The 24,877-nt window shown below is 36.3% G+C and overlaps 5 protein-coding genes and 3 long non-coding RNA genes across 23 annotated transcripts; 4 read left to right on the top strand and 4 right to left on the bottom strand.

The window, feature by feature from the left end:
• On the top strand, positions 1 to 2,541 carry LOC104753878 (uncharacterized). Its single transcript, XR_015585295.1, has 3 exons — positions 1 to 601; positions 678 to 2,121; positions 2,194 to 2,541. It is a non-coding gene; the product is annotated as an uncharacterized LOC104753878 (long non-coding RNA).
• Positions 2,542 to 2,895: 354 nt separating this feature from the next.
• Positions 2,896 to 6,262, top strand: LOC104753877 (uncharacterized). 4 transcript variants are annotated; one of them, XR_015585235.1, is made up of 8 exons: positions 2,896 to 4,023; positions 4,250 to 4,448; positions 4,592 to 4,718; positions 4,813 to 4,855; positions 4,951 to 5,188; positions 5,343 to 5,430; positions 5,517 to 5,636; positions 5,737 to 6,262. XR_015585235.1 is itself a non-coding variant. In XM_087493189.1 (6 exons), the coding sequence occupies exons 1-6, from the start codon at positions 3,817 to 3,819 to the stop codon at positions 5,432 to 5,434; spliced, it is 852 nt and encodes a 283-aa protein (XP_087349315.1). In that variant the 5' UTR covers positions 3,079 to 3,816. The 4 variants fall into 4 exon arrangements, 1 of the variants encoding a protein (XP_087349315.1); XR_015585234.1 differs by having other exon boundaries at positions 3,034 to 4,023; positions 4,304 to 4,448; XR_015585236.1 differs by having other exon boundaries at positions 3,079 to 4,023; positions 4,295 to 4,448.
• On the bottom strand, positions 5,947 to 7,993 carry LOC104751543 (psbP domain-containing protein 3, chloroplastic). Its single transcript, XM_010473499.3, has 10 exons — positions 7,788 to 7,993; positions 7,637 to 7,712; positions 7,432 to 7,535; positions 7,285 to 7,350; positions 7,111 to 7,191; positions 6,948 to 7,030; positions 6,787 to 6,862; positions 6,591 to 6,709; positions 6,464 to 6,508; positions 5,947 to 6,383 (listed from the first exon to the last, which is right to left on the bottom strand). Exons 1-10 carry the CDS (start codon positions 7,858 to 7,860, stop codon positions 6,357 to 6,359), a joined length of 750 nt encoding a protein of 249 aa, XP_010471801.1. The 5' UTR covers positions 7,861 to 7,993; the 3' UTR covers positions 5,947 to 6,356.
• A 151-nt stretch (positions 7,994 to 8,144) lies between these two features.
• On the bottom strand, positions 8,145 to 10,495 carry LOC104753876 (uncharacterized). Its single transcript, XM_087492802.1, has 5 exons — positions 10,459 to 10,495; positions 9,954 to 10,296; positions 9,428 to 9,681; positions 9,129 to 9,326; positions 8,145 to 8,781 (listed from the first exon to the last, which is right to left on the bottom strand). Exons 1-5 carry the CDS (start codon positions 10,493 to 10,495, stop codon positions 8,288 to 8,290), a joined length of 1,326 nt encoding a protein of 441 aa, XP_087348928.1. The 3' UTR covers positions 8,145 to 8,287.
• A 730-nt stretch (positions 10,496 to 11,225) lies between these two features.
• Positions 11,226 to 13,056, top strand: LOC104751541 (HSP20-like chaperones superfamily protein). 2 transcript variants are annotated; one of them, XM_010473497.3, is made up of 3 exons: positions 11,226 to 11,473; positions 12,063 to 12,286; positions 12,529 to 13,056. In XM_010473497.3, exons 2-3 carry the CDS (start codon positions 12,109 to 12,111, stop codon positions 12,780 to 12,782), a joined length of 432 nt encoding a protein of 143 aa, XP_010471799.1. In that variant the 5' UTR covers positions 11,226 to 11,473; positions 12,063 to 12,108; the 3' UTR covers positions 12,783 to 13,056. The 2 variants fall into 2 exon arrangements, with proteins under 2 accessions (XP_010471799.1, XP_010471800.1); XM_010473498.3 differs by having other exon boundaries at positions 11,293 to 11,519.
• A 249-nt stretch (positions 13,057 to 13,305) lies between these two features.
• Positions 13,306 to 16,762, top strand: LOC104751540 (putative inorganic phosphate transporter 1-9). The gene is made up of 2 exons (XM_010473496.3): positions 13,306 to 14,243; positions 15,666 to 16,762. The coding sequence occupies exons 1-2, from the start codon at positions 13,531 to 13,533 to the stop codon at positions 16,543 to 16,545; spliced, it is 1,593 nt and encodes a 530-aa protein (XP_010471798.1). The 5' UTR covers positions 13,306 to 13,530; the 3' UTR covers positions 16,546 to 16,762.
• LOC147925890 (uncharacterized) lies at positions 16,746 to 17,291 on the bottom strand. The gene is made up of 2 exons (XR_015585249.1): positions 17,123 to 17,291; positions 16,746 to 17,002 (listed from the first exon to the last, which is right to left on the bottom strand). It is a non-coding gene; the product is annotated as an uncharacterized LOC147925890 (long non-coding RNA).
• A 1,062-nt stretch (positions 17,292 to 18,353) lies between these two features.
• LOC104751539 (uncharacterized) lies at positions 18,354 to 23,219 on the bottom strand. 12 transcript variants are annotated; one of them, XR_015585240.1, is made up of 20 exons: positions 23,074 to 23,219; positions 22,906 to 22,971; positions 22,422 to 22,493; positions 22,014 to 22,072; positions 21,846 to 21,895; positions 21,696 to 21,746; positions 21,463 to 21,596; positions 21,186 to 21,271; positions 20,915 to 21,048; positions 20,700 to 20,816; positions 20,474 to 20,543; positions 20,294 to 20,381; positions 20,155 to 20,218; positions 19,966 to 20,062; positions 19,758 to 19,878; positions 19,518 to 19,624; positions 19,340 to 19,411; positions 18,921 to 19,248; positions 18,717 to 18,790; positions 18,354 to 18,636 (listed from the first exon to the last, which is right to left on the bottom strand). It is a non-coding gene; the product is annotated as an uncharacterized LOC104751539 (long non-coding RNA). The 12 variants fall into 12 exon arrangements; XR_015585244.1 differs by having other exon boundaries at positions 20,700 to 20,785; positions 21,493 to 21,596; XR_015585247.1 differs by having other exon boundaries at positions 20,700 to 20,785; positions 20,971 to 21,048; positions 21,493 to 21,596.
• Between the last annotated feature and the right edge of the window lie 1,658 nt (positions 23,220 to 24,877).

Raw genomic sequence — 24,877 nt, 5'->3', positions numbered from 1 at the left:
GTGAAAGGACAAGTCAACTTAGTCTGTTACTCGATAACCATGAATGTTTCCCTTTAATATATATGCAAAAGAATCTATGAATCAATTGTTCCGCGGGGGAATATACGGTTTCAGGGTTTATGATTACAGGATTGTGATCGTAAAATTACCGCCTTTCCCATTACACAAGACACTCTGCTGCTGCGTTCTGTTATGTCTTGTACTAGTTTTCGTTTAAACTGTTTGCCTTGTCTCGGCCACGAGAACATGTTCGTGTTCTTGACTTCTCAATCTTCAATTGTGATCTTTGTCTCACCCAAAAAGCTGGGACTTAAGTTATTATTACTTGATTTAATTTGTTGATAAAGGTTTGATGTGAAAGCTTTATATATTGGGAACGCGTTGTGGAGAGAGACTCTGCCATTGCAATCGGGTTCTCGCGTTTACAAGCTACAAGCCTACAAGGACTTAAGTGCAAGTCTTGGTATGAAGTGAAAGATATCAATGATATCATATCATACCCTGCTTCTGTATGTATGAAGTGAAGATATCATATAACCTGAGGGGACTGTGGCAATACCAAACTCCAAAGAAAGATTCTTCCATCATTTTTACAATATAGGCAAGCTCTTACATAATCAGCCCTTCTTTTGCATCTCTTGTGCCTGCTTCTAAATCTCAAAACTCTTTGGAAACAGACTAACAGATACAGTTTGTGAAGAACAACGTACTCATGGGCATACCTTTTCCAAGCTGGTCAGTGGTTATATTAGTAGCTTCGTGTCTTGTGGTAGCGTTCATAGTTCCTTGGTTTCTATCATCTTCTCTTCGTATAACACATCGTCGCAAGGGGAAGGATCCTTGAGGTCACACATGTTTCTTCTTGCTATATTATTAACTTGTCCATATATAATTTCCATTATCTCTAGTGTTCTTCTTAATTACTCTTTAGGTTCAGGGGGAAATCTCCAATTTTGGATTCACTTAAATCAGTTTCTTGTTGTTCATTTACTCCATTTACTCTGAATCTGTTCTTTCACAATCCAATAATGTCTTTTCTTCTGTTGTTGCTCTATCATTTAAGACTTTTCTGCCCAGTTGCGTGTGAGAAAAAGAAATCAAAATGACAACTTGCACTATGCGCATATGATAAAATTCGAGTTTGTTTTGTTTTCCTTTATACTTTTTCTTGACTTATAGATTTCTCTGTGAATTCTGAAATATCAAATTCAGCTGAAGTAAGGGTCACCTTTAAAAATGTTTTCCACTCTTCCAATATTTAAATTTTAATATATATGAATTAAAATAACAAAGAAAAACTTAATAAGAAACAAATCTTATGATTTAATTTTTGATTTTTTTTCTTCGATACAAAAAATCATTTAGTATTTCAGTGTCTGTAAAATCTGAAGTTGCAATCTTTATCCATCTCAATTCCCTCATATTTTATACGCTAGCTACTTGAGTTAAAGATGAGTTGTTAAAATCAGATGCGACTTGTGTATAAATAATACTTTGAGATCTGTTTTTCTCTTTCATTCACTTCAAAGAGCATTTTAAGTTGCTAAAGAGAGCGCCGCCAATGGCTGAAAAGCAAAAAGTCGTCTGTGTTACGAGGGTTGTTGGTCCGACACTCAATACCTTTACTCACTTGAGGTAAAAAGACAGTAAGAGATTTGTGTTTTTGTTTACTGTGATGCAAACTCTGAGGATCTCAGGGTTACTGGCCTTGTCACTATCTTGCCAAAACGTTAACGGAACGTGAAGCTTTAGAGTGGAGCAAGAGAAACTTAGCTGATGTTGTGACGCTCTGTCCGTCTGTCACCATAGGCCCTAGGCTTCAATCAAGGATTAACTCTAGTAGTTTGGGGCTGAAGGCCTGAGAATTACAGTTTCTTGGTTTAAGTGTTTTGATTCATTATTGAAAAATTTGTTGATTGGTGTTGTCTAAGGCGGTATAAAATCCTTGTTGAGCGATCAACTGTATCTTGTGGATGTGCGTGATGTGACGGATGCGCTTTTGTTGGTGTATGAAACTCCAAAAGCAAAAGGAAGATACATATGCAATTCTCATTCACTCTACACTGATTCTCTAATGGAGAAACTCAAGAATATGTATCCTAAACGCAACTTCCCTGAAAGGTAAAAGGGTAGAACTTTCAAACTTTTCAATTTCGGTCTGATCTAATGGAATGTATCAATGTATAATGGCAGTTTCACGGAGAGAACAGAGAAGGAGGTGAAGGAAGTAAGGGTTCTAAGATCAGAGAAGTTGCAGAATTTGGGATGGAAGTTTAGGCCATTAGAAGAAACCATTGATGATTCAGTGGTGAGCTTTGAAGCAGCTGGTGATCTTCCAAAACCATTGATGTCTTCACTCTTTATTAATCCTGAAATAAAGTAATTCCATGAAATGGTTTTGGTAAAAAATCAATTTCATGGTATTGGTGTTCTTTCTTTTGTAAAAGTCAGATCTTTCTTACTTTGACTGACATGAATAATTTGATGGAACATTTGAGATACTAATTAACGGTTTGGTTTGTATTTGGATTTTAATTCCAACCAACCACTAGACCGAAGTGTTCGCGGCAAAATAAAAACCAGTTTAGTTATGTCGTTATAGCTTTTGTATTCTAGTAGAAATAAATTTAATTTACAAAATAAAAATAAATAATAATAATAATTTACACTGTTATTAGTTTTGTAGTCTAGTAAGATGTACAATAAGTTCATGAGCTCGTGACATAGTTCCGGTTATTTAGTATCGTTGACACTTGACACTGGACCACATTGTGGACTAGTGGTGGGGTTAAACGAGTCACGAGCTCATGAACCCCCTAGCCATTTTTAAGTTGGGAATGTTCAGAGGACGAGGTTTTAATCTTCTACACCGTAATTTCAATTCTAAAGATGGATAATGATAAATTGATAATCAGACAAACACACAAAATTCGACTTCAGTATCACATTTGTGTAACGTTACTACAACAACGGATAGATTAGATCAGGGAAAAAAAAAACAAAACATAGATCGATGATTACGACGTTAATTACAAAAATTAAGAGTATAAATAAAATGGGTCCTACGTCATTTACAATGGCCAGAAACAAAAGTATCTTCTCTCTTCATCTTCAACAAATCACGCAGGTCCATCATCATCATCATCTTCATCGTCATCACCAACTTCTTCATCATCACCATCAATGGAATTCCCCAAACCAAACCACTTTTTACCCTAAAAATTCGATTCCTTTTATCTTCCTCTCTTTAGTTTTGTAGGGTTTTTCTTCTTCTTTTTATTTTATTTTTCTTCTTCCAGATTTTTAACTCTTAAATTAGTTTGTTTGAGTTCTCGTCCCTGTAGCTTCGTTTCTGTTTATAATTTCTAGTGATCCTTTCAGTACAAACCATAAAAAAAAAAACCTAATTTCACAAACCCACCGACTTCTTCTTCTTCTCTCTCTCTGTCTCTGGCCCATCCTTGAAACCCACTCTGCTTTTGCTTTTCTTTTTTTTTTTCCGGGAAATTTGATCTCTTTTTTCCTCTCGTCATTATTTGTAGGGATGATCTTTTAGTTTTTGTTTTGTTTTCCCCCAAAATTCTCACTTTTTTTCTCGCTTCATCTTCACATAACCGAGTAAACCCTAGAATTCTCCCCCCCCCTTCTAATATTCCAATGGGTTTCATCAGTCACTGTGCTTAATCATGTCTAGGGTTTACTTGGTTTCCTTTATTATCACTTTGAAGTAAATAATTGATCATCCTCTTTTTTGCTTTGGCATAAAGTTTCCATTTTTTTCTTCTCTCTCCCTCTCTTTCTCAGTCCTCTGTAATCATGGCGTACCAGTCAGTTCCGGGTTCTGGGTTTCACTACTTGAATTCTCCTTTTGGTGATACAACTTTCACAAAGGTATTCGTCGGTGGACTTGCTTGGGAGACTCAAAGTGAAACCCTTCGTCGCCATTTCGAACAGTACGGTGAAATCCTTGAAGCTGTTGTCATTGCTGATAAGAACACTGGCCGATCCAAAGGATATGGCTTTGTGAGTACTCCTCCTCTCTTCTCCCTTCTCTCTTTTGTTTTGTTTGTTGCTCTGGAATGTGTCTGCTGAATGTTGCTTTAGAGTTACAATTATATTTACGGCTTTTTTGTAGATCATTAGATTTATAGGTGATGGCATCTCCAAAGGTATAATATAACTGTTATGGATCGTGTGCATTAATCAAAGAACAAATAAAGTCATTAATTTTGGTGTAATTCTGTTGCAGTTGTTTTGTGAATGATTCAGTGCTCTGTTTCTGTTTCATATGGAGGATTTATAGGTGACTTTCCGAGATCCAGAAGCTGCTAGGAGAGCTTGTGTTGACCCAACTCCCATTATTGATGGTAGACGTGCAAACTGTAATCTTGCTTCCCTTGGGAGACCTCGCCCTCCATTGCCCTATGCATTGATACCTAGTATGCCTGGTCAGTGTCTTCCACCTGCAGTACTCTCATCTTCCATTGCCATTTTCTCTTATTTAGACTGGCTTGCTTTGGTCTATTATTTTATGTTGTTGTAGAATACTCCTAATTTAGTGCATTGGTTGATTTTTCTTGTGTGTGGTTAGGGCGTTTAAGACCAGCTTCCCCGTACATTGGAAATGTGCAGGGACCTCGTGGTTCACTTATTGGAAATTATCCTTATCAGCAACCACTTCCATTTAACTACCAGCAAGGACTTGTGTATCCTTATGGGTGAGTCTTGCAATTCTTATGTACACTGATGTCTTTGCACAAGTTACTATGTTTCGTTAATGTATTTCTAAGGTTGTTTTATTTTCTATATCAGGGTAACCGCTTATGGACCCGAGTACATGTACTCACAATCACAGGTTAACAATGGCTATGATGAACACTTGCTGTTATTTCTCTTCTTTATAAGACGTCTTGTAATTTTGGCTAAATCTTGACTCGTTCCATGGTTTAGGGTTTATATGGTCCATACATGGGTCAGCAGTACCTTCAGGTCTATGGAGTACCTGGGGCAGTGAATTCACCCGTTTATCAATATGGGCAATTAAGTCAGACTATTCCCAGTGGCCAGGGTTATACAGCAGTTCAAGGGTATTCAGTTCCAGGAAGCCATGTTCTGCAGCTTGGTGGACCTACTGTCAGTGCGATGACCACTTCATCTATGTCTGCTCTTCAAGCTCCATACCCTTCAGGTACATTTTACTGTCTTACGCACCACCATAATCTTATTATCTGACTGATCAAATCTCATAAGTAGTGGCTCACTCGCTTGTGAGTTAAAAGCATTGTTGAAAAAGCTTAGTGTATGTGCATTTTGTAATGTCCTCGTTTGAATATGTTGGTCAGGTATACCAGGCCCTGCTCCTGTACAGTCGCATATCATTGTCCACTCCCCTCAATTTATGCAGAGTAGTGGTTCTGACCAAACAACAAGGTGAGTTCTTTATTTTGGGTGTAGTAGTGAGGACTTATGCACATTTATTTTTTCTTTCACCACTTATATGGTAGTAATATTTTCAGTTATTCTTGAAGACTGAGGAGAAAAGGAAGTTAAGCGGTAGCAAAACTGCTACTTAAGGTGGCAGCAGAGGCTTCCTGTTTTATTAAGTCTTGCACGTTATTTATCATGCATCCTAAAAGGTATGCATCTCTTATTCTGCAATTTTGTAAATGCATTAACAGAGGATGTTCATCATCATAATGCGATCTCATTAGCTTTGGTATCTGTATTGCGTTACAGGTTATATAAAATAGTCTTGCTCACTAGAAAGGCGCAGAAGGAAACAAGAAAAGGAAATTGGAGTTACAGGGTTTGTGCTTCTGTTTTCTTACCCATCCATCAATGTGTATAAAACACAGCCACACAAGCAGCTGCTGGCTCGAGCTCGGGTTGAGTTTGAAGGCACTATAATGGTTTTGCCCTCGGGAGGGGAAAACCGTTAGTAATAAGTTGGTGTACAATATGCATATATATATATATATAGACACACATACACAAGCATATACATGGTAGAATCAAATTCTGATTCTTTTATAGTCTAAAAGTCGTAATACCACTACACTTCCTTCAGGTAGAGGAGTGTAGTGAGTATCATTGATAGGTACATAGCCTTTGTCCCCAGGTCCTGCATTGTAAGTAAAACATGTTCATGTTCTCGTTTGTTACTGTGCATATTTAGGGTTCTCTCTTCTCCTTTGTCTGAACACACTGATGAATTGTTATCCCAAGCTTACTTCAAAGTATGGAGTCAGCTCCTTTCTCAGAATTTCATTGCAAAAGACAAAAAGTGATTGTTCCGTAAACAAATTGTTTGATCAAATTCTATAATTTGGTTCCGCTGATAGATGTGAATGGCATTCTCATATGAATTTGAAAGACTTGACTGTCTGCAAAACCAAAGAAAATGTCAGAAGCAACAGGTTTTCGTGAAATCTTTCATTGTTGTAAGTGTGATCTTCTGTCATACCTTCTGAATCTTGGAGCTTTGTTCAGCATATTCTTCATCTGTAAACTGTAATAACCAAAGATGGTCATTGAGTTAGACATAAGAAACTAATCAGAGAGGTTATTGTGGCGATAGGACTAGAACTTACTTGTCCTGTTACAGTGTATAAACGGTTGTACCAACCGTTTGTTGCCATTCCTATTGCAGCGTACAAATACTTACGAGCTTCCCCAGGGTTTTGTAATGTGTACTCGATGTAATAGAATCCTGATCATAAATTGTGTCAACGAAACAAAGCCAGATACTTCAGAGATTCTCACTGAGTTTAAGATTTTTGTATTTACCCTTAGATGATCTGCTATCGATTAGTTTTGCAGTCACTCCTGCTGGCTTTTGCCAGCTTCTATCCAATCCACTGACCTACAAATAAATGTCACATTTACATTTTTTTAAGCAACTCTTTGCAGAGATCTTGTTGGTTTCAATTGCAGGAAGAGAGACTTACCAATGTTTCGGCGAAAGCTTCAACCTTTCCAAAAGATTCCATCCTGGTGAAGTCCGGACCTAGTCCAGTGATCGCTACGCTCACTGAAACGATCCGTATTCACTGGTGAAGTCATGACTTCTGAACAGGGAAACTGAAAAGAGACTAATCTTGATGAAATTACCATTGGAAGTTGAAGTTTCTTGAGGGTAAAAAGCTGTGATTGACTTGAATCCATTAGGTTCTGCTTGCCCGACTTGCCAATCTTGGTGTAAATGCAAATCAAATCAGATGTTATTCATAAGTCATCATGATCAATATCATAAAGTCTTCTTAAAACAGAGGTTTGGTAGATTACCTTGAGGGATTGATATCTCGTATTTGTTCACCTCATCTGTGTACACACGGAAAGTTTCTGATGCATCTGACATCAAAGAAAGGCTTTATTAAGCTGCCATATTTCTCAAGGAACAAACAATAAAAATGATCCTTGAATCAACATTACTTGTCTCAGCAAATGAAGGTGAAACGGCCAAAGGAAGGAAAAAAACAGAGGAAGCTATCTGTAACATGACTTCTCTTCTTTTCATCCCAACATGATCTCTAGACCTGTTAACCAAAAAAAAAAAGAGCGAGGCTTTAACAGAATTAGAACAAACCCAGATAAAGAGAAGAAGTGAATTATTCACTGGGACACTAGTGGAGTTTACGAAATCCGATGTTCTTCCTCGTTGGTTCTGTCTAGCACAGAGATTGCCGCAGAAATTGATGAACATCTTCTGGAATCTGGAAAGAGTTAGCTCCAAGAATGTGAATTTCGTACAAGAACAAAGCTATATCAGAGAGAGAGAGATTGAGGACCTGTAATGGTCTTAGAAACGCGGGGATTCGAAAAGCTCAGCGGAGAAGAAAACCATGGAGAAATCGCTGCCATGTGTTTCAAGATATGTCCGCTTCTCTGTTTTTCACGAAATCTATCGTCCGTCCTTTCGTGTTTCAATTTTTTTATTTTATTTTATTATTCTAATTTCTAAAACTAAAAGTATTTTGTTGTGTAAGTGAGATTTAAATTCAATATTGTAATTCACCAATATAATATTTATAATAATAAAAGTAGAATATCTATGTTTTGTAGTCAAATATTTTTGATAAATATGAAGTAATTTTCATTTGTAATTCAATTTAATAAATATATATATATATATATATATATATATATTGTTAAAAACATATATTATTACCATCGCTATGTTTATATGTTTTTTTTTCACCAAACATTTACAATGCATACATTTTACAGTTTCGAAGATGATTAAAATGTGATACCCTAGTTTGAATATTTGAACCATGGTGATAAATCTTCAAGCAATAGACGACCCCGAATTGGTTAGAAGACCTTCTCTTAATGTTGATTGTTTTACTTCCTTGGCTCTTTTCAAAAGTAACCGAAGCGAGAAAGTAGCCAGAAGTAACGTCCGCCAAAACCAAGCCTTTGCATTCTTGGGATCCACTCTCCGAGCCAGCCATAACGCATACACTGCTTCACTCACGTGCGCTGTCACCACAATCCCCGATGCTATCCGTAATACCAACATCGACCTAAAGATAAACATCGCAATGACTCGAAAGAATGGTATGGGTCCAATGTCCGGTAGCCATGCCACTGATATAATGCTAGGCAAACCGATCACACAGAAAGTCCATGCGTAAATGCTTGGACCATCGACCTCCCTCCTTTTCTTGTCTTTAAAATATGAAATGGTTTTGGTCATGGCTTCTTCAGGTTGTGTTGTGGGCTCGTACCCGAGTTCCTCCTTGGCTTTACCGATTGAGTAGTAATGAGTCACCCCAACCTCTTCCGTTAACAAAAATGTTATAAGCTCATTCCAATTCTTGTTTTTTTCTATTTATTTTTACTCTATTGTAATCAAAACTAATCTCTAAACAAACCTTGGATGCAAATGGTTGTATGGTTGAAGAGATTGAACATGTTGAAAAAAATTATTCAACCAATTTTCACCATTTGCATTGAAAAGGTTGAAGAGGTTGGAAAAAAAATATTCAGCCCGTTCAACTGAAAAAATTGAAAAAATAAACTAATCCTACAACAAAAATGTTCAACCTATTCAACCACTATTTTAGAGATGAATGAGTTGAATACTATTCAACCCATTTTTTCAATATCAGTCAACCATTTGCAGCCCTTATAAACTTCAGGTGTAAGAATCAATGGTTGTGGAATCCACCCTTGGTTGAGTAGTGGTGACAGCATTGTGTATATTGCTTCACCTATTTTTCCGAGTAAAACCACAAACGAAATAGATAGCGATGAATTTGGAAGATCATAATCAAGATTCTTCAAAAGTGGCCGAAGAACTTCAAAAAAGTTTATTGGATTATCTGCATAAATTAACAAACCACAAAACAGGGTTCAATATAAATCAATCAAAGCAAAGTATATAGCCATATAGGAAACAAAATTTTAAGAGTATAAATTTTACCATCAGAAACAAAGTAGGCCTTCCCTGCGGCTCTCGGGTGTTCATTGAGTAAATCGGTGGTTGCCAACATGAGCGCGTATACAATGTTATCCACATAAATCCAATCGGTTTTTGAGCTTGTATCGCCGATTTTGAAGAGGAATAAACCCAATCTTGCATAAGATATTATCCTATCAAGATACTTCTCTTCAGCCGGTCCATAAACTATCGGGCAACGAATCGCACACGTAGATAAAAGACTTCCATGTCCATTCCTATATTCCCATTAACATTTATAAAACATTAGCATTACCATTTCATATATTCGAAATCATAGGTAATCCGCAAAAAGGTTGAATGCATGGTACCACGAATCTAACTACTCAATTTATTATCAAGTATTTCGCGGTTCCACAAGTTTAATTAATTTTATCATGTAATTTTCACATATAACTAGTTATATTTTCAAAGATTTCCACAGTTCACAAAACATAATCCTTATTAAAAAAACTTAGTAAACAACATAAATATTGATTTTTGCACTTACTCAACAATACGACCGTTGTTCTCTAGAACCAACTGTTCGGCAATAGATTTTGTCCGATCATATGAACTGACGTAGTAGTTGGAAGGTAGGTAAGGTAGAGTTTCATCTCCATTCTCAATCTCTTTTCCACCAAAAACGACACCGTTCGTGCTCAAATACACTAACCTCGTGATCCCTTTCTTCACACAGGTTTCCAATACATTTCGCGTCCCTTCCACGTTGACTTCCTCGATCCGATGAGTCCTAATCATCTGCTTACCCGAACCACCGTACGACGCAAGATGAATCACAAAGTCCACTCCTTCATGAGCCTCTTCTACGTCCTCTCTATTCACAACATCTCCTGACGTAGTGACATATATAATGTGACCAAAATATATTTTTTAAAAAATATTTCAAATTGGAAGTGGAGATACTTGATCTAACATAGTAAATCACATAGACAAATCCTCTCGTGTCACCTGGTTTGTAGTTGTGATTAGGACATGATTCAAAAAATATCTACTCAGTGGACATGATTCTAAATCTTGAATACATACCATTTTTTGCCTTTTTGGTAATGGCTAGTTCAATTTCGATCGTTCGTCTAAATATGGTCAACGAGGAGTTCAATATATATAATTGGTTGCTTCAGGTAATGGCATCGTATGATGTAAATTAAATATTGATATTTGCAAGAGACGAGAAACTCGTTCTCGTTTGAAGCACGTGTCTAGACCAGCTGGGTCACGTAGACGTAGCGTTGGTTGATGATCACGACGAGAAATTTAACATGTTCATTTGTAGTCCTAATCCGCAAATTAAGCTTCTTGTTAAAATAATACTACTACTACTAGTCTACTACTATATTCTTAGCTAATCTCCTTTCTTGTCAACAAGCACTATGAATCATATAGTGACACATCGATGAAAATAGCACTCTTGTATTTCTAATTAATTAACTAAATAAAAAAGCAAGAAACGTTACTCAAAAAAAAAAAAATGTTCATTAGCTAAAGGGAGAACGTTTCTTTTGGAGTTTTGGTCTTCCGGTTGAGTACTCTACAATTTAGTGTTTTTATTTTATGCATAATTTAAAATCTAAATTATGCAAAAATTATGTGTATTAATTTGATGAACTCCAATAAGAGATGCAATTTTAGTTATATAATCTAATAAAAAAATAAAGAATCTATGGTTTATTTATTATAAAAATCCTAATAAGCCATAGATGATAGATCTTTTTAGTTTTATTAAATTATAAATAAAGCTGTTGTTGTATAATTTATGTTTACTAAAACATAAAATCTAAAAATATGTAGAGAAATAGATAAAATGTGGGATGTTTTTGGTTAAAAATGTTGCCTAGGCAGCAACGTTTCTGACACGTGGCTTATTCAGAGTGGTTATTTTGACCAGCTAATAAGTAAGAGTATTTTGGCTCATACGCTCCTCCCTCACCACCCGACTCAGCAATTATTCACCGCCGGTGTTTCAGTGACGAAGCTTCGCAGTCAACACTTCCGTCGAAGTTCTCTACGGTACCCTAAATCCACCACCTTCTTCTCCGTTTCCGCTTTTTTTTAGGTATCTAATTGAATGAATTCGTTTTTGAGAACTTTCCTGGAGTTTTTTTTTTTATTTTTTTTGTTTGGGCAATCGAGATTAGGGTTTTTTTTCTTTTCTATTTTGGGTGTTCTTTGTCTCCAGCTTCCCTACTTGGATTCTGTGTTCTTCAAATCTACTTATTCTAGGGTTCAATACGCACGGAATCCATAGACCTCTGATTGAGCTCTAGATTGTCTTATGAATCCGACTGATTCGTACTAATATACGCATCTTCCACATTTTTGGGTTCTCCAGTGATTTTGAGAAACCTAGCTGAAATGATTTGTGTTTTCGAATTTGATGTTCTTGAAATCTTTATTTTGAGCAAAGAGTGGTATGAAAATTTTGGTTGAAAGGAGTAAAACTTGCTTCAGAGGATTAAACCAGTCTTAATCTTTTTGCTTACTGCCTGTGTATAGAAATGACTGATTTGGTCTCTCTCTTTGCTTTACATCTTCAAACTTGACTTGTTCTTTGATTTGATTGTTATCTTTTCTTTCTTAATTATGATATTATCAACAGGTAGGTTTGGAGGATTCTATAGCTTGTGGAAATACAGAGCGACACCATGAACACTGAGAATAATCAAACTACTACAACTCTCTCGAAAGTGATCTCTCATGTTTTTGTCACTGGTACTGCTAAGCAAGGCTCTCTTGGGCCACCCATCGGTCTTGTCGATATTGGCGTTAGCGAAGCTGCCTACATCTTCAGAGTCTCTCTCCCTGGCATTGAGAAAAATCAAAGTAAGCCTCTTCACATGTCTTTTCTCTTGTGCTGTCCTTTCATTAGTAATACTCTTGGTCTCATTACCAAATTTCCTACTAATTTCTCTGCCACCTGTTCAAACTGGAATGGATTCTTCATGTTTTTGTTGGGTTTGACGACAATGACCAGTGACGTGAAAAGAAAGTTGCATTCTTTTTTTTCTTTGTCTGTCTATGAAAAGAACTTTGACCCATAATGCTATCTTCTGATCTGCTAATAGATAAGATCAAATGTGAGATTCAGAGGGAGGGAAGAGTATGCATCCAAGGAGTAGTGCCTGAGATTGCGATTCCAAGTGAAACCGGATACTTGTACAGAATGCAGGTGCAACAGCTCTGCCCTCCTGGTCCATTCTCAATCACGTTTAACCTTCCGGGACAAGTGGATCCTCGTTTGTTTTCTCCAACGTTTAGATCTGATGGGATCTTGGAAGTTGTTGTCGTCAAGCTCGGAGTGCGCGTCCCAACTTCATAGTTCCTGTTTTCATATAACTAGGAGGATATCCATCTCACTTAATCAGCATTTAGTATCATTCGGCCGACCTATATAGGTCTTTGGTTCAGATTCAGATGTTAGAGACTCAAGACTGTTCTAGTTTTTTTTCTTTTTTTTTTTGTAAAATCTTGTTCAATGATCAGATTCCTTGAGATGTTGTTCTTAGACTCTGAAAAATGTTGCTGGATGTGAAACGGTACTGTTTGGAAGAGAAATGAAAGTGAAAAAATATAAGAAAAGAGAATAATAAAAAGTAATGAAATCTTAAAAAGAGAATATACACTAGAATACTATATTATCAAAATTCAAGCCTCTTATTCGCAAAATGACTAGAAACAAGTTATATCAATAAGATGGTCAGTGTGTTACATGTGTTCTCTTTGGCTACCACATCCTTAAACCATAACACTTTTGTATGGTTGGTTTAGCAAAAAAAAAAAAAAAAAAAAAAAAAAAGAACACTTTTATATCAATATAAAGAGGGACTTGAAAAAAAACTTCTATATATCCAAAATTTTATAAAAAAACGTTATGAAAGTCAACTAAAGAAGTGGACTCGATCAGGGGAGGTGTTGTGTTCCTCGCAGTCAAACCAAAGCATATTCCATATTATTGTCTTAAAGAAGAAAAAATCTCCAAAAAAAATCCATTAAAATGAAGAGACAAGGACTTAAAATTCTTCTCATTCTCTGTATCTTGAAAAAACATAAAAATCGACGATACGACGATGCCAGCGCTAAGAGTGTTATCGTCGTTAGATGCGGCTAGGATACAATGGTACCATTTCAAGGCGATAATAGTCGCCGGGATGGGACTTTTCACCGACGCTTACGATCTTTTCTGTATTGCTCCGATCATGAAAATGATAAGTCAAATCTATTACCACAAAGACTCGATCGGAACCGCTCTTCTCTCAACTTCTTACGCCATCGCTCTTCTCGGCACAGCCTTAGGTCAGATCATCTTCGGGTACTTAGGTGACCGAGTCGGACGTCGTAAAGTCTACGGACTTTGTCTCTTAATCATGGTCTTCAGCTCCTTTGGTTGTGGCTTCTCTGTTTGCACCACTCGACGTTCTTGCGTTATGGTCAGTCTTGGATTCTTTAGATTCGTTCTTGGACTCGGGATCGGTGGAGATTACCCTCTCTCCGCCACGATTATGTCGGAGTTCGCTAATAAAAGGACGCGTGGAGCTTTCATTGCGGCCGTGTTCTCGATGCAGGGGTTAGGGATCTTGATGAGCTCTGCCGTGACCATGGTTGTGTGTGTGGTGTTCAAGAACGTCGCCGGAGAGGGGAGTTTGGAACAGACGAACGCGGCGGGATCAGAGACTTTGGCCCCGGCAGAATCGGATATAGCGTGGAGGTTGATTCTTATGATCGGAGCTATTCCTGCCGCGTTGACGTTTTACTGGCGAATGCTCATGCCTGAAACTGCCAGGTTCCTTTCAACTATTTCTTCTCTTTTTCTTTTTTTTTTTGTTCCTAAATTTAATTTCGTAACAAAATAATTTTCCACCGTAGATAAATTGAAAATATTTATTTTACGTATGAGAAGAAAATAAAAATTATTGTCCATTTTTTTTTTTTTTGTCTTTTTTTTTGTCCACCATTTTTTGACTATAGTTAAATGTACTATCTTGTGTGACTTTGCTTCCTATCATTCCACATACAAACTTAGGATTTTTTTCTACAATAGTATTAAATTAACTCTTTCTCCTCAAGTATTGTTTTGAGTATTGTTTTTCAAAATTAAATACATTGAGTTTAAAATCGGTAACCATTTTCACTATGGATTGCTTTGCTTCGATGCAAACTAGATCGTTTTATGATACTATATATATATATATATTTTGTTGTCAGGTAACATTCCACGATTAAATATTATCCATTTTAGTCAAAATATGTGTTTACTAGTTACGCCGTAAAGCATATTATATTACACCAGTATTTTTTTTTTAAAAAGCAATATTTTATGTAGATGAAATATCTTGCGTGACTTTGTAAGCTACTGCCCCTTGACAATTTTTCAATGAAATCTCAATCTAGGATTATGAACTAAAAAGTTTAGTCGTGTGCAAAACAAAAGTTCTACCCATGTTTCCGTACAAAATAATGTTGGAGAACCTGAAATTTCAACCTAAATTTGATACGTTGTGGATGATATAAACATAAACAATATATGTAATAATAATGTAAAGAGTGGCGAGTTCGTGTTTTGTTTGTTCCTAGGAAGTAAGTTGACTTCTGAGGGAAATATACCGGACAGAGAGAGGTATATACCTCTCATGATAACGTATGCACATATATAGTATTCCATTTTAATACGCATAATATATAGTTTTAAGTATATATTTTCTACATTAATTATCACTCTCAGGTAGAAACTCCAGCTAATTATTAGAATTTTATTTTATCATAAATAAATTTAATCTCTCCAACTAACCACGTACTCTCTTCCTATCAAGTTCTCCCACTTTGATTCCCTTATTAACTTCATAAGAAAAAGTCTTTTCCCTTCCGTGTGTAGTAGTAGTAGTAAACTAGTAATAGTATAAGTTATGACTTATGACTACATATATAATTATATTGAGTTATTGACTGATGACAATTAACTTTTGTAATTTTTAGCAGAAGCGGCTAAAATACATTAACAACATTGTCAAACTAGATTTATTAGAAATATTCCATACAACCGTGACATATAATTCAGTATCACAAGGAATATATCAACTTAAGAATTGGTCCATGGTGGTATAGTTAAGCTATTATCAAATCTAAACTTTTGAATTTACTTTTTTCAGCATTTATGTACTAAATAATCAAATCAGTATGGTAATCACTTTTTTTTTTATGCATGCAGATACACAGCATTGGTGGAGAACAATGTAGTCCAAGCAGCAAAAGACATGCAACGAGTCATGTCCGTATCCATGACTCAAATCGACGAGGATTCATCGCTGGAACTACAACAATCGCCACGGTCTTCCTACAAACTCTTCTCACGCCGTTTCCTCAGCCTCCATGGATGTGACCTCTTCGCAGCCTCAGCCAATTGGTTCCTAGTTGACGTCGTCTTCTACACAAGCAATCTCCTCCTCTCTCAGATCTTCAACTTCTCCAACAAATCAATCAACTCTACAAGCGTCTACGATTCCGCCTTTGAAGTAGCTAAGGTCGCAGCCATCGTGGCCGCTTGCTCCACAATCCCCGGCTACTGGTTCACCGTCTATTTCATCGATAGAATCGGTCGAGTCCAGATTCAGATGATGGGGTTTTTCCTCATGGCCGTTGTTTACTTAGTCGCTGGGATCCCGTACAGTTGGTATTGGTCCAAACACGAGAAGACTAATAAAGGCTTTATGGTTCTCTACGGATTGATCTTCTTCTTTAGCAACTTTGGTCCTAACACGACGACGTTTATTATCCCGGCGGAACTTTTTCCGGCAAGGTTTAGGTCCACGTGCCACGGGATATCTGGAGCAGCAGGGAAGTTTGGGGCTATCGTTGGCACTGTTGGTTTCTTGTGGGCCACGAAACACCATGAGGATGACGTTTTCTTGGACGTGAAACGTGTTAGAATCGCGTTTTTGATCCTTGGTGGCGTTTGTATCGCCGGAATGATCGTGACGTACTTCTTCACTCGTGAAACTATGGGGAGATCGTTAGAAGAGAACGAAGACGAGATCGGTTGTACCACGTCAGCTGAATCATCTTCTGCCAATGTTCTATTTCCAAGATAGTATTACTGATTTTGAGATTATATGTATAACACACTATCAAATCGTCTTGTGGATCTTTTCCTCTCTTATTAACTCTTAATTTTTCCTTAATCTTTGATGTTTTGATACTCAAATTTGGTTTTTTTATTTTGTTTTTGTTTTTTTCTCATGTGAACATGAATCTTTTATTTCTTTTTTAATTTCGTTCATATCAAAAGGGGTGGGATAATGGTAAAAATACGTTGATCCTGCTTTAAGAGTACAAAGCTTGTCTGAATCTAAACCTTGAATGAAGACTCAGTCTTTTAGCGCTTAGTTCTGTTCCTCTTAGGCCACACTTTCAGTCCAAGTAATATGTTACCCTCAAAACGAAGAATCGAACCCTGAGGAAAAGAGTAGCTCAGAAAACCTGAATCAACCAAAGATGGAAGCTCCAAGTTTAATTAGCAGCACACCGCCGCAAAGATACAGGGGGAATCTAGGCCAACAGGTCGAAACAATTTCTAACATCATCATCCAAATTCATAGATAGATAACGAAATCATGTTTTAAGAGAAAACACCATCCAAAGCAAAAGTGATTAACATTTAAAACTTACTTGAAAAGAGAATAATAGTAAGAAAACAGATCACATCTCCAAGGAAAAGATAAGAAATCACGAGGGAGTTGACAGAGAAGACTATAGATGAAAACCTATCCTTGGCATCGCTACTCAAAATACCTATAAAGAAGGGGAGCCCTTCAAATTAAATAAAATAAAACGACTGTCACAAGCATATGGCGGAACAGTAGGATCAAACACTAGAAATACAGGCAACATGAGAGATACACCAACATAGATAAAGGGGAAGAGACCAATAAGAAATCTGAACGAATGACTACGATCAATCAAAAAGCCATCACGATCGATCATCACATCATCCACAATCTAAAACATCAAAACGATCGAGAAGCAAATTACAGAAAGAGAACCAACGCAATTAAGAAACGTAGGGAAGCAAACAAAAAGCAGAGACACGTTCAGAAGAAGAATACCCCCTTAAGACCCTAGGAGAGAGAAAACGAGTGACAACTATCCATCAAAGCCATCAATGGTCAATAAAAACATACTGCACAATCTAAAATAGTAGAGCGAGAAGAATATAAGAGCAAACAGTGGGAATATATGCAGTATGAGAGATACAGAAACAGAGAACAATAACATGAATAAACTACATGTCCTGCCTTAGGCATCAGAGAAGCTCAGACTTTAAAACAAAAAAGACATTGATTACAAAACTACTTAAAATTGACGAAGTATAAGAACAAACATGCAGCATGAGAGATACATAAATTTACAGATGAAAAAGTGGAAAGAGACCCGTAAGTAGTGACGCTTTTTTGTTATGTAGCATGAGAAATACAAAAACAGAGAAAAAAGAGGAAAGACATCAGTTAGTAACCTGATGCTCTTCTCTTATAAAACAAAAGACAGAGTCTTAGGCGAAAAGTCTAGATGCCATTGTCAATAAGAAGAACATCAACTAAAAAGAACCTGAAACATCGAATAACAATCCAAATGATGTTGAAGACTGCCCAGTGGTACAATCTAAAACACAGGAAGCCAAAGTTCAAAGATCTAGTTTATTAAAACAAAGAGATACCTGACAGATCCCAAAGGAAAAGAGAAACAAACCTGAATAAACCACAATCCTTAGCAGAAGTGATTAGCATTTAAACCATAGAATATAAAATCATAAAGAGAAAAAAAGAGATGAGTAACACTGCGGCTAGTTCATCAGAGGAGCTCAGACTGAAGCACACCACCTAAAAGACTTCAAACAAACAAAAAAAAAAACATTGAATACCTGACAGATCCCAAAGGAAAAGAGAACACAAATCTGAATAAACCACAATCCTAAGCCGAAGTGAGTAGCATTTAAACCATAGAATATAAAATCATAAAGAGAAAAAAAAGAGATAAAGAGGGAGTAACACTGCGGCTAGTTCATCAGAGGAGCTCAGACTCAAGCACACCACCTAAAAGACTTCAAAAAAAAAAAAAAAAAAAAAAAAAAAAACTAGTTAAAAAGGAATAAGGGTACAGATAGTTATAATTTGCTTCCAAAACACCTGCAAGACGAAGAAAGAAATGTAAGCAACAAAACAAAAATAAGAAGAAGTAAAAGACGTGTTAGGAGGAAGAACAAAACCCCTGAAATCGTAGCACTAAGAAGAAGTATCTCCATCAAAGCCATCACTGGTCGATAAAAGCATCATCTAAAACCTGAAATAACAGAGTGACAAGTAAATCACAGGAACCTAAGCCAACAAAACAAAAACGACAAGTAAATAACATGTAATTAGAAAAAGACCACTGAAACAAAGTGAAAATTCAGAAGCAAATAGGGATGCACTTTTAGCAAGGAACATGGAAGGCATGAAGTCGTAGCATGGAGGATTGAATACATGATGATCAGATCATAGTTTGCTTCCAAAAAACCTGCAAGACGAAGAAAGAAATGTAAGTAACAAAAAGAGAAAAAGAAGAAGACCTGTTAAGAGGAAGAACAAAATCCCTGAAAACCCTTGGCACAGAGAAGAAGCGTGTCCAACAAAGCCATCACTGATCGATAAAAGCATCATCCAAAACCTGAAACAACAGAACGACAAGTAAATAAAAGCATCATCCAATGATGAGATCCTTACCGTCTTCCTGATTCGCTGTTAACCCAATTAATGAAGCTGGACACATGAGAACAAATTATACAATCACCAACAATAGCAAATCTCAGAAAGTCATTAGGGAAAAAAAAAAAAAAAAGAAGAAACATACGAGAACAGATGATGATAGAGGAGAAGATAAGATTCAACAGAGCAATCCCATTGCCTCTGACTCGACGACGATCTGCATCAAAGAGAGGAAATACTTTCAGCGCTTATATACAACAACAACAACAACAGTAACAAAAATCGCTTACATAGGAATTAAGAATTGGGGAAAAAGGAACAACCAAAAGGAGAAAACGCTTGACAACGATCAATCAAAGTCATCACCGACGGTAGGGTCTTAGACTGAAAACGTAAATGCCAGCGTCACTAGGTAGATGAGCGACATTACCTGAAACATCCAATAAAAAAAAGACCAAAACCATGTTAACAACTCGCTTATGGCGCAGTACAAAACTCAAAATCCAGTTAATGAAAACAATTAGATAGCTGACATATTCCAAGGGGGAAAGAGGAGGAAATACCTGAATAAACCACAAGTCCAACCTTGTGCATCAGAGGAGCTCAAACTTAAGCATACCACCTAAGAGACTTAAAAATATATGAATGTTGTCAATCTGAGATCCTTATCGTCCTCTTGATTTGCTGTAAACCCAATTCATGAAGCTATACCGTGAATATATAGAAAGAGAATCTGGAAAACAGAATAAGACATAGGGGAACAAATCATACCTCACCAACAATAGCAAACTCAGAAACTCAGTAGGCCTGAAAACGAAGCATGGAGAAGAATACCCGTGGATCAGATTGCAATTAGCTTCCAAAACACCTGCAAGACGAAGAAAGAAATGTTGTAAGGAACAAAAAAAAAGAAAAGTGAAAGACGTGTGAAGAGGAAGAAAGAACAAAACTCCTGAAGACATTTTACAGAGAAGAAGTATCTCCATCAAAGCCATCACTGATCGATAAAAGTATCATCCAAAACCTGAAATAACAGAGACAAGTAGGAATAGATGTAGCATTAGAAATACAAAAAGAGATGTTTTTCTTCTTATAGAACCTCGAATATCTTATAACAAAAGACAGGGTCTTAGGCTAAACGCCTAGATGCCAGTATCACGAGGAAGATGAGCAACATTACTTGAAACCTGGAACATCCAATAAGAAAGACCAAATCATGTATGAAAAGTCCCTCATGGCAAGAAGAAGATGTATCCCGGGATATATGAAGAAACCTTACCTAAACAAATGATAGACGAGATGATAAGATTCAACAAAGTCATCCCAGTGCCTTAACTCGATGTGACAATCTGCATCAAACATAAAAGGTATTTTTGACAAGTAAATAACATGTTATTAGAATGAAAAAAAAAAAAAAAAAAAAAAAAAAACAGAACCAAAGTGACTATTCATAAACAAATAATAGAGATGCGTTTAGAGCAAACGGTTTATGGATGCGAGGTAACCTGAAAGTTAAAATCAGAAATCATAAGCACTCCCACAATGTTTTCTCTTCGAACCTCCCACATTGTAATCCCGATGCCTCGACGATCTGCATCAACGAGAGACAGATATCATTTCACCTGAAATATCATATAGAAAAGGCCAAATCATGTTTAGAAAGTTTTAAACTCAGAATCCAGTTACTAAAAATAAAATTAAAAAGATAGCTGACATATACCAAACAGAGATGTTTTGGATTTCTGATGGCACAGCCCTGATGACTAATAGAGATACGTTTGGAGCAAGGAAATGAGAACGCCTGAGGAAGATCAGTCAAAGCCATCATTGATTGATAAAAGCATCATCCAAAACCTGAAATAACAAAAACGGCAAGTTATAACATGTTATTAGAAAGAAAAAAGAAAAGAAAAACAACAGAACGGAAGCGAATATTCAGAAACAAATAATAGAGATGCGTTTAGAGAAAAAAGGTTTATGGATGAGGTAACCTGAAAGTAAAACTCAGAAACCATAGGCACTCCCACAATTCTCTCTCTTCGAACCTCCCACACTGTAATCTCGGTGCCTGGACGATCTGCATTGAAGAGAGACTGACATGTTTTTCACTTGAAACGTGAAACATCCAATAAAAAGACCAAATCATGTTTGAAAAGTCCATGATGGCACAGACCAAAACTCAGGAAGCCAAAATTCAAAATCTAGTTTATAGAAACAAAGAAAGAGATAGCAGAGAACAGATATCCCAAAGGGAAATAGAACAAGAACCTGAATAAACCTGAAAGAGAACTCACGAACCTTGTGCATCATATAAAATAAAAGAGATGATTGCATCAAAGAGTTCTTTTTACTTATGCACCAGCAGCGAGTACACGGATTGAACGCAAGAGCCAACTGTTGTCCTGCAAGATCAAAACAAAATGCATCAGATCAACTAAAGTTTTATTCTCTGTCTGTGATTCAAGAAAAAGAAAGAGATGATTGCGTCAAAGAGCTTTTACCTCTGCACCAGCAGCGAACAGACGGATTGAACACAAGAGCCAACTGTTGTCCTGCAAGATCAAAACAAAATGCATATGAACCACTAAAGTTTTTTTCTTTATGTTATTTTAAATAAAAGAGCTGATTGCATCAAAGAGTTCTTTTTTAACTCTGCAACAGCCGCGAGCACACGGAATGAACGCAAAAGCCAATTGTTGTCCTGCAACAACATCAAACAAAATGCATAATTAGTATCCACTGTAAGTTTCAAAATCTAGTTTATAAAAAACTAAGAAAGAGATAGCAGACATATCCCAAAGGGAAAATAGAACAAGAACCTGAAGAAACCACATGTCCAGCCTTGTGCATCAGAGGAGCCCGCCCAGACTTAGCAGACCTAAGAGACATACCAAAAAAAAAAAAAAAAAAGCAAATCAGCGATATCGATCAAAGCATCATCCACCAGGAATCTACAACAACACAAGGACAAGTTATAAATAAAGGACAACACAACAACAACACAAGGTGTAAAAAATTCAGAAGCAGGAGCGAGCGATGATGATTCGCTTCCAAAACACCACCTGCAAGACGAATAAACTTACTTAGAGACCGGGGAGCGAACAAAAATAACTAGAGACTCGCGTGTTAAGAGGAAGAACAAAACCCCTGAAGACAAAACATACCTCACTACAATATAGCAAATCTCAGAAACTCATTAAGGGGAAAAAAAAAAAAAAAAAAGCTACCTTAACAACCGATGATAGAGGAGAAGAGAAGATCCAACAGAGCAATCCCAGTGCCTCTTACTCGACGACGATCTGCATCAAAAAGAGGAAATACTTTTAGCTTATATACAACAACAACAACAACAACAACAACAACAACAACAACAACAGCAACAAAGACGAGAAAGGAGAAAACGCTTGACAACGATCAATCAAAGCCATCACCGATCAATCATAGGATCAATTCATCCTCCACAAATCTAAATCAACAAAACAAAGACGACAAGTAAATAACATGAAGGTACAACCAACGAAGAAAAGGGGGAAAAAAAACAACGATGCAATTTAGAAACCCAAAGTGAAAATTCAGAAACTAGAACGAAGTAGAGACAACCAACGCGTGACAAAAAAAAATCCAAAGAAACAAATCAGCGAACGATCATAGCATTATCCACCACAATCTACAACAACAAAAAAAGGTACAAATACAATGTATGAATCAAACCGTAGAAGGAGTGAAAAATTCAGAAGCGGGAGCGACGATCAGATCATAGATTCGCTTCCAAAACACCTGCAAGACGAAGAAGAAACTTCTTAGGAAACCAAAACAGAGAAATCAGAAACGCGTTATGAAGAATAATAATAAAAGAGGGAGAGGCAAATATCGCACGACCATAATAAGACGATACCGATGCAATTGAGAGACCAAACCCAGAGAAGAGCGAGCGATGATGATCGGGTTGAAAGCAAAATCAGAGACACGTCGGGTTTAGAATAACAGAGCGAAAGAGATTAAAAAAAAAAAAAAAAAAAAAAAAGCTAGCGATGCAATGCAATTGAGAGACCAAACGAAACCCTAGAATTAGAATTCACAATTTTTAGGAACAAAAGATGAAATCAGAGACGCGTCGGGGTTTTGAAAATACCATCAGGCACCAGCCATAACTCGTACTGACGAGGTAGTCAAACAACAAAGAACCTAAAAAAAAAAATAGTGAAGATGATGAAGTAGAGAAGAGTGGAGCGTTCTATTTATAGATAAAAAGTATATTCTGACGGTCAGGATTTGTTCATGTACAGTGGCCGGCCCAACTAGAAAATAATATCAACAATGTTTGGGCCTTGCCACACTCATATCCAAAACAAAAAATCTGTACGTGCACTCTTATTTCTATTTTCTTTTTTCTTTTTTTTTTCTTTTTTTGATAGCCATTATTCCTATTTTATAGAAAACTATATATATATGGTTGCTTGCCCAAAAAAAAAAATAATAATCATTTTAATTATATGGTTCCTTTGTGAAATAATGATTATTTATTGTTTTGATGAAGATAATATGATAATGGTTGACCTAGTAGTCTAATTCATAAAACAAAACAATTGGTTTAATTGGTCCGCAATTATTTTCTTTTGACTTTGAATTAGATGTTTTTATAAGAAATATATTGTATACAAATAGTGGAAACGAAATCATGATTTCTATATTAAAAAAAAAAGTAAATTTCATCAAATTATACACGACCAATGGAGGAGGAACTTAAATCATGATCTCTAACAAAAAAAGGTTGGATATCATAAAAAATCCTCTAACAAACGTAAAGACAACAAAATGGAGGAGGAACTTTCATTGATTGGAAAACAAGACCAATTAGTTAAAGCCCGTTTGGGCCCGTATAGAAAACGCAAAACAGACACAGAACAAAAGAAAATAGAAACCCGAGAGTGTAAAAAAACTAAAACAGTCTTTATATCTTAAATTTATTAGTTTCCATAACAAGAATATATTTAGTGACAAAAAAAGCATGTAATTTAAATAGAAAATATAGCATCAAAAACAAAACAAAAAATACGACAAATGTGGAAAGACTCTCCCTCTCCCTCTCCCTCTCCCTCTCCCAACCTACGCCGGTTACGTCACGTGTGCACTCTGTCTCTCTCTACATCATAGTATTCACATTCGAGTTACATTTATGGAGTAACCTACCATATCATCCCTAATACCACTTTTATTGATAATATTAACTAAATTTTAACATGTATATAAAAATATTCATACCAAGTATTTTCTTATTGTTATCTTTTGCCACTTTGATTTAAGACTATCCATTTTTTTTTACTAAGCAGGTTTCTTACGGTGTCTTAGGAGATCCATTGACATACGTTCTTCGTTAAATTACCAGTTTTCACAAGCATTCTTTAGTCACTTCTTTATATCCAGATTTTTGTTAGTCTACAAGTTGAAGCGACGACAAATGGTTAATCCACAAGAAAAATCTCACATAACTAATCTGAAATTCCACATGGTCGAATAAGATATTTAGGAAACAAAGTATTGTATCGTTAACAAAAAACTGAAAACACAATTGTGATCAATTAGAAATATTTCAGCTTTGCATCTTTGTGACATTATTACATACATAGTCGAATCGGATCAGTTACTAATTAGATATACAATACAAGCATACGATTAAAAAAAA

Source organism: Camelina sativa, chromosome 16, assembly GCF_030686135.1.
Source record: "Camelina sativa cultivar CO46 ecotype springtype chromosome 16, ASM3068613v1".
NCBI classification, from domain to species: domain Eukaryota; kingdom Viridiplantae; phylum Streptophyta; class Magnoliopsida; order Brassicales; family Brassicaceae; genus Camelina; species Camelina sativa.
The sequence above is the reverse complement of the archived record's forward strand: the minus strand, read 5'-3'. Positions and strand labels throughout refer to the sequence as shown.